This window comes from Eumetopias jubatus, unplaced genomic scaffold, assembly GCF_037043125.1.
Source record: "Eumetopias jubatus isolate StellerSeaLion01/CBP00866 unplaced genomic scaffold, mEumJub1_p1.0 scaffold_4, whole genome shotgun sequence".
NCBI lineage: Eukaryota > Metazoa > Chordata > Mammalia > Carnivora > Otariidae > Eumetopias > Eumetopias jubatus.
Genome location: NW_028274810.1, coordinates 152,231,798 through 152,245,643, shown reverse-complemented (window position 1 = coordinate 152,245,643; position 13,846 = coordinate 152,231,798). Strand labels below are relative to the sequence as shown.

At 36.5% G+C, this 13,846-nt stretch overlaps 1 protein-coding gene across 1 annotated transcript in view; it reads left to right on the top strand.

Annotated features, from left to right (window-relative positions):
- The window catches only part of NECAB1 (N-terminal EF-hand calcium binding protein 1), a 184,967-nt gene that overhangs the window by 81,177 nt on the left and 89,944 nt on the right, over positions 1 to 13,846 (top strand). The window contains exon 4 of the mRNA XM_028112479.1: positions 5,622 to 5,647. Within this exon, the coding sequence (XP_027968280.1) occupies positions 5,622 to 5,647 (26 nt within the window). The remainder of the gene's footprint in view (positions 1 to 5,621; positions 5,648 to 13,846) is intronic.

Sequence of the window (13,846 nt, the reverse complement as noted above, 5' to 3'; positions counted from 1 at the left end):
TCATTTTACACTGGAAAAAAATTTCAATGTTTAGAAAGAGCAATCTCCATTTCTCTCCTGCTTCTGGTTTTCTTGGCTCATTGCACAGTCCAAGCCCCTGTTTGATAACCTCTGTGGTATCACTGTTCTTCTACAAGCGGGGACCTGCATTCATGCTATCTCTTGGGTCTGCGGTCTGGTGACTAGAGTAACTTTCCCCTACCTGTGGGGATAGCTGAATAGAATCTGTCCCAGAAATCCCTTTGGCCACCATTCTGTCACTGTAGTCCTTTAGATGGAGGTGTCTCAGCTGAGAGAGCTCGCCTCAACGTAGTTTGTATCTACAGCATCTACTCTATCAGAGGAGACACATCCCATTCTAGACCCTCATCTTTCTCACAATCTGTCCTGTCCCGCCTCCACTGGAGGGACAGATTCTTATATGACCAGACTCTCTATGACCAGTTACAGATCTACTTCATGGAATTAAAAACTATTCCAACATATTTGCAAGGTCAGGGCCTTTATCATTCTTCTGATCTCCCAGTATGGCTTCTGTTGATTTTCATTAATGTTGTTTTGTTTGGTGTGTCAGAACTAAATGAACACATTTGCTCTGATGATGATGGAAAGATATTCTGCTCAGATCATTCTTAGTGAATTGGAAGATCATAATATTCTTTTGTAAAATGAACACTATGATGGCTGAGCATATCTGTGACTTAGCCAGCCTGCTAATCTGCCAATAAACCAATGTGGGCATCGCTACAGTGCTCCCATCAGGGAGTAACTAAGCATAGGGAGTAGCTAAGTGTGTTGCTCACTGAGTCACATTCTCCTTGCCTCAAATACTGTCTAGAAGTAAACATCGTCATAAGCCAAAATTAACTCCTTCAGGTTATTAGGCAGCTTAGCAGTGTTTAGCAAACTGTTTTGCCAACTGAAGAAAAAACCTGTTTGCACTGGTAATATTCAGACTGGCCGGTGATGAACTGGAAGCTCAGTAGAATGTGAAGTAGGACTTAGACTCTAAAGTTTCCTGTTTAGATCCACAGTATAGTAATTTTGAAGAAGTAGCTAAAAATCTTGAATATAATCAGAAGCAAAGAAAGAGTTGAGAATGGTAGGGTTTTTCAGTAAGGAAGTCCTAAGCCTGTGTTCTTATTTATAGAGCAAACACAGATGAGTGCATTGAAAAATACTTCAGAGATGACTAAGAATGTTCATGTGAAGCTAAAATTGTTTTGAGGTGGACCCTGGAATTGAGAGCTGGCTTCTAAAAGGTTGTGTTAGAAAGATTCTGAAATCCCAAGTAGAAATCAGTCTGCCCTTCCCAGATAGTTTCTCTTTTCTTGACAGTAAACCTACTTCTCAGGAGAGCAGTTCAGAACGAACAGTGCCTGACACAGAAGAATCAAGACAAAACAACTTTAGCTGCCCCTAAGACTTGTAAATGAGTGGTGTTGAGTGTATGTTGTGTCCTTGTTACACTTGGAGTGTCTGAGTGGTGCTTTTTGCAAAATTGAGTGATAGGTCCAAACTGACAGATATATTGTAATTTGTACCAAGTAGATTCATAAGTTAAATAATAAGAACCTTATCTTTTATGCTTCACATCTTTTCCTGATTCATTCTATTTGTAATCACAAAGTTTGCTTTTTCCCCCATTATAAATGAAACCTTGTAATAAGAGAAACCAAAGATTTGGAAAACTGTAAAGAGGGCAAAAGCAAACCCACCCAAAGTCCTAGCATCCACAAGCAATGTGACCTGCTATTGGTTGTTAATTTTTCCCCAAGTCCTAAACATATGCATTTTTTGATTCTATATATACTATTTATATCGGGTTTCACATTTTTACATAACTTCTAAACATAAGCTTTTTTCAAGCTATTGACAACTCTTTAGATACATTTTAATGATTATCTAATGATATGCAGTTTGCTTAGTTAATTCAGCTAATGAGCACTTAGTTTGTTTCCATTTCTCCCCCTCACAATTGTCAGTCAGGCTGCAGTGAATGTCTTTGTTCTTTATCCCTCCTTGGCGTCTGAGAATGCATTCTGATAGTAACACCCCTCTGGTTCTGTTTTCAGTAAGAATGTTTACTATGTGACTAGCATTTATTCTTTCCATTTAGCTTTCTTTTTAAAAAAAAAAATGGCATAGCTAAAAGATTATAGCTTTTCTTACTATAAACATGAAAAGAAGCAGAACAATATCACACACTCAGATATACTGTAGGCTTATCTATGGCTTAATATACCTTTACAATCCTGTGTTACTACAGGATGGAGCTATCTCGTAAGAAATCAGTTCTATAGAATTCACCCATGTAAGTCTACTATTAAAAGAACCATGCTTTACTATGCACAACAAACAACATAGCACAGAAACAGTTAAATAAAGGAATGTTTGAGGGGATCATTATAGTACTTTATGAACATAGCCTTTTATTAAGGAATATGTAGAACTAATGTCATGCAAATTACTCTAAGCTATGTGGTTTTTTTAAGATTTTTTTAATTATTCATTTGAGACACAGAGATACAGAGAGAAAGAGAGCATGAGCAAAGGGAAAGGCAGAGGGAGAGGGAGAAGCAGGCTCCCCGCTGAGCCAGGAACCGGACGTGGGGCTCGATCCCAGGATCCTGGGATCATGACCTAAGCCAAAGGCAGACACTCAACCATCTGAGCCACCCAGGCACCCCAACTCTGAGCTATGTTTTACGATATATTCCATGTAATTCAATTTTCATAATGGATTGGACTGTTCATTCCTTTGAAATTAAAAATCTCATTATGAACCTGTGAACCATTCTGAGGAAAATACAAAAACAAAGTGAACTTTAATGTCCTTTTCCAAGTCTGAAGTTCTATGAAAACACTAAGATTAGGAAATGACATGTAAGTTTTAATGACCAAAATGTTTGAAATGATACTAAAAATGTCTAAGTGATCTAATTCTGAATCCAATAAGATTCCAAGCTTTGATGGTTTTACCTCAAAATCCTTCACATCTGTCTGTTCTTTTTGCCCCTCTCCCCATCACTGCCTATTCGTCCTATACCTCCGATCAAGCTCCCATATTAGGTAGTGCATTTTGGCTTGAAATCTTGATATATGAAGACTTACAAATCAAATCCTATGTATGCACCACTGTATTAATACTTATACACTGTAAAATTACGCAAAAAGAAATGGAAAAAATGTAAGGTTAAATATAAATAAAGATATTTGAGGACTGCTTGATTTGATTTTTTTAAAGATTTTATTTATTTATTTGACAGAGACACAGCGAGAGCAGGAACACAAGCAGGGGGAGTGGGAGAGGGAGAAGCAGGCTTCCCGCAGAGCAGGAAGCCCGATGTGGGGCTCGATCCCAGGACCCTGGGATCATGACCCGAGCTGAAGGCAGACGCTTAACGACTGAGCCACCCAGGCGCCCTGGGAACTGCTTGATTTTATAATGGCATTGAATCGATATTAATTTCCTCACTTGTATGTAAGAGAACATACTTATCTGTAGAAAGTACACACTGAAGTATTTAGGGGAAAAGGGATATCATTATCAGCAATGTACAATCAAATGATTTGAAGAAACAAACAGAAAAAGAATGTGATAAGTGAAATAAAATGTTGACAACTGGGGGATGGTTAGGTGAAGGGCACATTTTTTTTTTTTTTGTAGTTTGCAATTATTTCAAAATAAAATTTAAAAGTGTGTGTGTGATGTCCAGGTGTTTCTTCTTGCCCCCATTGGATGGCCTTGCACCTTCCTTGGGTCGTATACCCCAATCTGGGATCAACTGGCCCAGACTATAGTAATAATGTCCAGACTGTTCTCTTGGCCTCTTTTCCACACTCTTTTTGCCTAACCTCAACTCAGCAGTTAGTGACCTTCCTGAAGTCTAAATCTAATGATGTCACTCCCCTTCTTTAAAATCCTCTGTGACTCTAAGTTGACAAGAGAACATAGAAACTTTTTAGATGATCACATGAGGCTTTTTCATTGTTTAGTCCCATTTCTTCATTAATGATCTATGTTCCAGCCAAAAGAACTACTCCTCGCATTCATAACTTTTATTGCAAATAGTGTTTCTTCTGACTGGAATGTTCTTCCTTTGTCTGCCTTTTCTACTCCTATTTAACCCTTGAGACTTAGCCTCAAAATTTCATCCTCTGTAGTCCCTGATAACCTTGCAATTAGCCACTTAACCCATAGCAACTATTTTATCACATTTTAATTATTTACTGTAGAAGTCTACCTCTAAATCCAGCTGCTAGAGACTAGTGATCAGACTTACTCATCTCAGTATCTGTTGCAACCTGATCCATCTGTGGCGGTTAGAACAGTGCCTAGTACATAGCAGTGAATGCCTGTGGGAAAAATGAATGAATGAGTAGAAACCCACACCAAAACTACTGCAGAAGGTTTTATGTATTCTGTCTGGTGGCAAATACTTTACAGAAAGACCTGCTTAAGTGAGGAGATGTCCTTTATCCAAGATCAAATATTCAGTGTCTGAGGATAAAATACTGAAGTTAAGATTATATTACAGCTAGTGATGGAACTGGTAAAAAGACCCAGCGTTTGAGTACCCCTCCAGCCCAGCAGCCCTGACTGCCACATAGAGGAGGACTGAATTATGACAGTTACTTACATTGTGTTTTCACGTGTGGCAGCTGAATAAAATCAAAGATTTTCAGTTAGTTGATGTTTGCAGTTGACTTTTAGTAAGTCTTTATAATCTTTAAGACGTTTACTTTTATTCCGATTTCATTTAAACTTTCTAAAATTAGGAGTGAGTGTTGAATTTTATTAAATTCCCATCTAGTGTTAAATAGGAGTTTTCTCCTCTAAGTTATAATGTAATCTTAGGTTGATTTATTGCTTGATTTTGGACCATTCTTGCATTCCTATACCATGCCTGCCATGGTCAAGACATTATTCTAATAGGAATGTATTATATCTGCTAATATTTCATCTGCTATTCTATATTTATCTTCAATAAGAGTAAGAGGTAACTATTGTTTACATGTAAGTATTAAGCCATGTAACTCTTTGTTATGTGTCAGAAATCATTCCAAAAAGGCATGGAGTCAAACTTACCTCATAGGTTGAGTTTAGATATGGAAGTTCTAGCAGTTCTACCAAGTCAGAAATCCTGATAGTTAACATTTATTGAGTGCTTATTTTGTGTCACTCTTTTAACTGCTTTATATGTATTAACCCATTTACGTCCTATTGCATTCATATGAAACAGAACTTATTATCCCCATCTTGTGATTGAGGAACTGAGCCCTGGGATGCAAAGTCAGTTCAGGGTCACATGAGTGGTAAATGGTAGAGTCAGGATTTGAACTCAGGCATTCTGGCTCCAGAGTCTATGTTCTTCACAATTAGGCAGTATTCCCCAGCATGATACTGGGGGAAACACAAACCCCGGGAATTATTTGCTCAGAGATGGAATCTGATGTAATCATTGTTCACATGACTATTTAAGCAATGTAGAATATATAAGAGAAATACCATAACTACATATCATCTATTAATATAGTACTATAGATTGGGGGAATAACTGTAAGTATTTAACTACTTAAATATTACCAAAGTAACAACAATTTTTTTTTCTTTTCAGCAATCTTGACACAGAAGAACTCTGTGGTAAGTTGTGGTATTTTGGGGGGAGGGGTGAGCAATCAAACTCACTACTTGTTTTAGGATGAAAAAGAACGTCATCTTATTTAAATTTCTACATACCCTGAAGTTAATGTCCTAGATTTGGAATATAGTAAAAGATAATTGAGATCTCAAGGGATTTATCTTCATCTGTGAGTTTTACTCAAGCATGTGTTTCAGTGGAGAAAGAGTTGGGGCTCATTAATTTGTTCATAGAGAAGAATTATTTTGTACTTGGTACAATTAGTTTAACAATAGCAAATTCTCCCCTAGTTTGAATATATTTTTACATTGGTGTCTAATACAACTTCATTATTCTCTTCAAGTATGTTGCCTTTACTACTGTTTTTGCAAAATTGACCCCCTTGACATATAAAAACAACTTTGTTCCATGTCTCCCTAAACAGTTCTGGAATGTTAAATGTCACTTGCAAAACGAGTTTCAGTAGAGAGGAATTTCTACAGATTCCTGACTTGAAGACTCTTCATTTATTTTCTTCATCCTCATGGTTGGAAACAAAAGTCAAAGGCTAGGAATGTGGAAAAGGCCAACATTTCTGCAATTTGTTTTTTGTTATGAAAAAATTATGAAGCATTCTGAGACTATTTAGTGTGAAACAGCTATATTTCTCTGAACGCTGGGAGGTTTTAAGTTTTATGTTTTAAGGTAATTTATAACACCTTGTCCAAGTTTTATTGATTTTATTGTCTAGGTTTTTTAAAAATAATTTTACAGATGAGATTCTCTGAAACTCCTAATTGAAGTCACAGGTGCTTCCTGAACATCTTCTAAGTCTTACAAATTTAAAGTTTACCAAATCATCACAAAGTCCATTTTAGAGTATACAAGAGTGGTTATCTTTCATTTCATTAAATGGTAGAGTGACACTGAGTGAGGTTATGTCAGAAAAAAATATCAGAACACAAGGTTTCAGTAACTCTGAACAACACAAATATGATAATCACCATAGGCTTTCCAATTTTCCAGTGGTCCTAAAACACTTTCTGTTCCTGCATAGTGTCTCTCTCCTATTCAGTGAAAAGAATCCAGCTGAAGAGCAAGTTGTTTACGCAGAAGCAAGGTTCCTGGTACCAAAGCAGGTCATGATTTTGTTAATTATGAAACACTAATAAAGAAAAACCGGGAAAATCCTGACCTGCTTCTACACATAATCCAACCATGACCCATCCACACACGGGTATTAAACTGTGCCAAGTGGGCCAAAGGACCTGTGGGGACTATGGCCACCAGGCTTTCTAAAGAATAGCAATTACTATAAAGGTCAAGTTGTGGTCCATTCTCATCCATGTGCAGATGGTACCTGCCAGTGAAGTGGGGAGATAAAGAACTGAGAAGATTATCTCGATAATTTTGTGAGGTTGGGAGACCCATTTGCCTCAAGTGTCTGGATAGGTCAGGCCAAAGTAATGCTCTCCTCAAATCATCCAGATAATTCTTTTTGTTTTCTACTCAACTTTGCCTGGGTAGGCATGGCTCATGAGAAAGCACACTGTTCTAAGGGCTTTTAACATAAGACATTTAGTGGTTCTTTATTTGCTATGTTGCTTATGTATTGTCACTAAGGCATATTACATTATCCTCTCTTAGTATGATTGCGTATCTTCACTTAATCCTCTACAAAAAAATGTTTAATTTGTTTCTATAATAATAGAACTAGATTAGGAACCTACTCTGCATTTACTGGAAAAAGCTTTGACTATGATTTTCCACATAGTAGGGAACTAGTATATGGGGTGTTTTTTGTTGTTTTTTTTTTTAAGAAAACATGCATACAAGCTGGGGGAGGGGGTGGGGCAGAGGGAGAGAGACAGGGACAGAGAGAGAGAATCCCAAGCAGCCTCCACTCTGAGTCAGAGCATGATGTGGGGCTTTATCTCAAGACCCTGAGATCATGACCTGAACTGAAATCAAGAGGCAGATGCTTAACTGACTGAACCACCCAGGCACCCCTAGTATATGGGGTTTTAATGCAACCAAATTGCTCTGCATTTTTAAACCCAGTGATTGTACTCCCAATCATATATTATAACCCTCCCCCTCTCTGTTCAAGAATATGCATTTTAATTTCCAGAGTATAGTTTCATGTCTTGTTATTTTGTAAATATAAAGCAAATATTTCAGTTGGATTCTAATCAAAACCAAATGCTTTAGTGCAAGCAAGTAAAATCTGTCAACTCACACCCCACACAAATTCCCCCTTGTGCATGGGAGGAATGGCACTTGATCAGTATGGAAAGCAGATTTCATGTGCTCTTTCATAGAAGCAGTTAAAAGGTCCAGGTATCTAAAACTTTCGTTCTGTTGCTTTTACTTAGTTTGTTCTTTTGCTAAATTATGGACCTAGAAATCAAAAGCTATTAAAATAAAGATTTAGTTATGAAAATAATACTTAGTTTTTAAAATTTAATAATACAGAATTACATAGGCATTTAAGATGGAATGTCAGTCGCCTTTTCCCCCCTCTCCCCTTTTTCCCTAATCTCTGCTGCTAATTGCTTGGAGCATCTCCTTCCAGATGTTTTTATTCATAAATTGACATCATACATATGCTATGATAGATAATTTTTCCAACAGTGAGATCATACTGTATGATCAGTACAGCTGCACACTGTTCGTTTTATTAGAAAGGCTGCACATGTGCTGCATTTACCTTCATTTTTTTCAATCACATCCTTTTTTGTGGATTTTCAGGTTGTTTCCAACTTTTCACTTGGACAAACAGCATTGAAGTAAATATCTTCATTTGTGTTATAGTCATACTCTTGTATGAGTTGTTCTATATGGTAGATGCCTTAGGTATAATTACTTGGCCAAAGATTCTTCAGTTGGCACTCCCACCAGCAGTGTTGAGGCATGCCACGTCATTCACTCTTCCCGTAATTAGGGAGGCCTGCCCAAATAGAAGCTTTAGGCCATATCTTATCAGTCAGTATATAACTTACTTACAACTAGGTTTATGTGTTTGAACTCTAGCTTTGAGTCTTTGGTTTTCTGTTCATTCCATCTTTAGCTGTGATCTAAAATCTATCAGGAGTAAAATTATAATGTTCCTGACCCAACCCAGAGCTGAAGGATAGAGGCTGAACAAATGACCTTAGTGTGACCCCTGGGCAGTGCTGAGAGGTACCTTTGCCAGCCAAGTTGAATGCTGGAAAATCAGAAGTCACTATTCCTCTTCCAGACTATTAGAACTGTGGCTACCTGGCACATTTATAAAATCACCAAAAAAGAGGGGAACCTGGCTGACTCAGTCTCAGCTCAGGACTTGATCTCAGGGTTGTGAGCTCTAGCCCTGCATTGGGCTCCATGCTGGCTGTGGAGCCTACTTAAAAAAAAAAAAAAAAAAAAAAATTGCCAAAAAAGAGATGTAAAACATTTTGCATGACACTGATATTCATTCTCTCAAAATAACCCACATTCTTAGATTCCGAACTGACACCTCTATTCAGAGCATGGGTGTTCTCCCCACCTCTCTGTTCTCTGTCATCTCAGTATTTTCCTCCCCATCTAGTATACTGCTTGGGAAGCTATAGGGAGGTACGTACTGTAGGATTTTCATCTAAACTCATGAGAATGCTTTGTGAGATCAGGTCCCAGTGTGGCCTTGGTGGAGGGTATGGGGCTTTGGTTCTGACTTGAAATTCTTAGGCCAAACCTGAAAACACAACCACCTGGAGGATTAAGAGGCAGTCTAGGAAAACAAAACTTGGTGATGTGACACCACCAGTTAAGTACCGTAGGGAAGGGAGAAACTAACCTTTGGTTAGCATATTATTAGCAAAGATGTTGCATTGAATTTCCACGAGGAGATAATTTGCTTTCTGATAGGCAACTTGTCGAATAAGTCTGTTTATAAATCATGCTCTATTCTCTTAAAAAACAACGTTCAGACTCTTACCGTTCAAAGATTCTTCACTTAAACTGATGAGAATTGGTTGTCACACATTTCCATATGTGCTGTACAATTCTGCTTTGCTCTTGCCCATGGAACTCACATGCAGTTTTCAATAAAAGTAGATCTCTCCAGGAAATTATTCTAGTTCTCCGAGGACAAGAGTTTTTACTTTTTTCCCCACACAGAACAAGGCAACTCTTTTTATTTTGTCTTTTGATACTATATCAAATCATATTATAGACTTTAAGAAAAAGTACCCTACGCGCAAAAGATGTAAAAAGAGTTCCACATATAATGGATTCTTTGGGGACTGTCCTGAGACCATGCAAATATTCAGCATTTTATCTGTGCTCTGTAGATAGTGAGTTGAAGGGATAGATGTCACCCTGAAGGGGTGTCCCCATCTTCACTCCTGCTTGGCTTCACTCTGACCCTTTGGGGCACATGTGAAATAAAGCTCTGAGCCCAGGCCTGCTCTGTGAAGCTGTCTCTGATTCCCTGCAGAAGGACTTCAGCATTCTTTGACCTGAAATTTTTTTTGGGGGGGGGATGATTAATCCAAAAATATCTTTATTTCACAGTAGGGTACTGCAATGTGTGATTTGAGATCTAATCCACATAACATTAATTTCAGGTATATAACAATGATTTGATATTTGTTTATATTATGAAATGATCACTACAGTAAGTCTAGTTAACATCCATCACTACACAGTTTGTCTTGTAAGAAGAACTTAAAAAAACAAATGATACCCAAAGTTAGTAGAATGAAGGTATTAACAAAGATCAGAGCAGAAATAAATGAAATAGAGACCAAAAAGACAATAAATCAATGAAAGTTTTCTATAGTGACTGTGCCAATTTACATTCCCACCAACAGTATACAAAGGTTCCCTTTTCTCCATTTTTTTTAAAAGACTTATTTATTTATTTATTTATTTGACAGAGACACAGCAAGAGAGGGAACACAAGCAGGGGGAGTGGGAGAGGGAGAAGCAGGCTTCCTGCTGAGCAGGGAGCCTGATGCGGGGCTCGATCCCAGGACCCTGGGATCATGACCTGAGCTGAAGGCAGACGCTTAACGACTAAGCCACCTGGGCGCGCCTCTCCACATTTTCACCAACACTTACCTACTGGCCTTCTGATAATCCACATTCTAACAGTTGCTATCTCATTGTGCTTTCAATTTGCAATTCTCTGATGATTAGCTATGTTGAACACCTTTTCAAGTACCTATTTTCCATGCATATGTCTTCTTTGGGAAAATGTCTATTCTAGTCCTCTGTCCATTTTGGTTTTTTGTTTTTGCTATTGTGCTGTATAAGTTCTTCATATATTTCGGATATTAACCACTTAACCAGATGTAGGATTTGCAGATATCTTCTCCTATTCGGTAGGTTGCATTTTCATTTGTTTTTGTTTCCTTTGCTTTGCAGAAGCTTTTTAGTTTGGTGTAGTCCCATGTGTTTGTTTATAATTTGTTGCCTCTGCTTTTGGTGTCAGATCCAAAAAAAAATCATTGCAAAGACTGATGTCAAGGGACTAACCATCTATGTTTTCCTCTAGGAGTTATATGGTTTCAGGCCCTAAATCTAAATCTTTAATCCAATTTAAGTTGATTTTTGTGTATGGTGAAAGATAGGGTCTCAGTTTTTTTTTTTCTTTTGCATATAGCTGTCCAGGTTTCCTTGTACCATTTATTAAAAAGACTGCCCTTTCCCCATTGTTTATCTTGGCTCCTTTGTCATAAATTAATTGACCATATATGCATGGGTTTATTTCTAGGCTGTTTTGTTCTATTGGTCTTTGTGTCTTTTTATGCCAGTAGCATACTGTTTTTATTACATAGCTTGTAATATAACTTTAAATTGAGAAGCATGATACCCTTCAGCTTTGTTCTTTCTCAAAATTGCTTTTGCTATTTGGGATCTTTTGTGATTCTATACACATTTTAGGATTGTTTTTTCTATTTCTGAAAAATGCCGTTTGAATTTTGATAGGGTTTGAATTGTATCTGTAAATTGCTTTGGATAATATGGACATTTTAACAATACTCTTCCAATCCCTGAGCACAGACTGATTTTTCACTTGTCTTCAATTTCTTTCATCAATATATTACAGTTTTTATAGGTTGTGTGCAGATTTTTTTACTTCCTTGGTTAAATTTATTCTTAGGTATTCTTTAAATGCTATTAAAACTGGGATTTTTCTTTTATCTTCTAGTAGTTCATTATTAGTGTACAGAAATGCATCTGATTTTTATATATTGATTTTGTATCCTGTAACTTTACTGAATTTGTTTATTCTAACAGTTTTTTAGTTGAGTCTTTAGGGTTTTCTATATATAATATCCTGTCAAATAGTGAGTTACCCTTCCTTTCTGATTTGAATGACTTTTATTTTTCATGCCTACTTGCTTTGGCTCAGACTTCCAATACTATGTTGAATAAAAGTGGTCTTGTCTTCTTCCTGATCTTAGAGGAAAAGTTTTAACTCTTCAGCACTGATATGATGTTAGCTGTGGGCTTGTCATATTTGTCCTTTATTATGTTAAGATATGTTCCCTCTATACACACTTTGAGAGTTTTTATCACGAATGGGCATGGAATTTTGTCAAATGCTTGATTGATTTTTATGGGTGTTGAACCATCCTTGCATCTCTGGAAAAAGTCTTCTTGATGGTGTATGATCCTTTTAATGTATTGTTGATTTCAGTTAGCTAATATTTTGTTGGGGATTTTTGCATCTGTGTTCATCAGGGATACTGACTTGTAGTTTTCTTGTAGTGTCCTTGTCTGGTTTTGGTAGGAGGATGATATGGCCTTATAAAGTGAGTTTTGAAATAGTCCTTCTTTTACCATTTTTTTTTTTTTTTTGAAGAATTTGAGAAGGATTGGTATTGTTCTTTAAATGTTTGGTAGAATTCACCAGTGAAGCCATTTGGTCCTGGACTTCTGTTTGGGAAGTTTTTGATTACTGAATCAATTTTCTTACTAGTAATTGGTCTATTCAGATTTTCTATTTTGTCGTGAGTTGGTCTTTGTAGGTTGTGTATTTCTTTTCTAGGAATTTATCCATTTCTCTTAGGTTGTCCTGCTTGTTGGTATATAGTTGTTCATAGTAGTCTCTTATGTTCCTTTGCATTTCTATTTTATCAATTGTAATGTCTCTTTCATTTCTGTTATTTAGTCCTCTTTTTTGTTTCTTGGTGAATTAGCTAAATGTTTGTCAATTTTATCTTTCAAAAAACCAGCTTTTACTTTCATTGATTTATTGTCTTTTTGGTCTCTCATTTATTTCTGCTCTGATCTTTGTTAATACCTTCATTCTACTAACTTTGGGCATCATTTATTTTTTTATTTGTTTTCTAGTTTCTTGAGGTACACAGAGGGTTGGTTATTTGAGATCTTTCTTGTTTCTTGATGTAGGTAGGCATTTAGGTGGATGAACTTGCCTTTTAGAACTGCTTTTGCTACATCCCATAAGTTTTGGTATGTCGTATTTTCACTTTCATTTGTCTCAAGATGTTTTGGGCGTTCTCTTTTGATTTCTTCTTTGATTCATGGTTGTTCAGAAGCAGGTAGTTTAATCTCCACATATTTGTGAATTTTTGTTTTCATCTTGTAATTGATTTCTAGTTTTGTACCATTGTGGTCAGACAAGATGCTTGGTATAATTTCAGTCTTCTTAAATTTATTAAGACTAGTTTTGTGACCTAACATATGACCTATCCTGAGGAATGTTCCTTGTGTACTTGAGAAGAATTTGTATTTTGTTGCTTTTGGATGGAATGTGTGTGTATGTGTATGTATGTACGTACATATGTATGTGTGTATACATAGTCCATTTGATCTAATGTGTCATTTAAGACCATTGTTTCTTTATTGATTTTTCTGTCTGAATGATCTGTTGATGTAAGTGGCATATTAAAGTCCCTTACTATTATTGTATTTCTATTTCTGTCTTTAAGACTGCTAATATATGCCTTATATATTTAAGTGCTCCTATGTTATGTGCATATATATTTACAAATGTAATATTCTTTTGGTGGATTGACCCTTTATCATTATGTAATAGCTTTCTTTATCTTTTTTTATAATCTTTGTCTTAAAGTTTATTTTATCTGATATAAGTATAGCTACTCTAGCTTTCTTTTGGTTTCTACTCAGTCTGTGTCCTTATATTTTAAATGAGTCTCTTGTTGGCAGCATATAGATGGATTTTTTTAAATCCATCCGTCCACTCTGTCTTTTGGAGAATTTAGTCC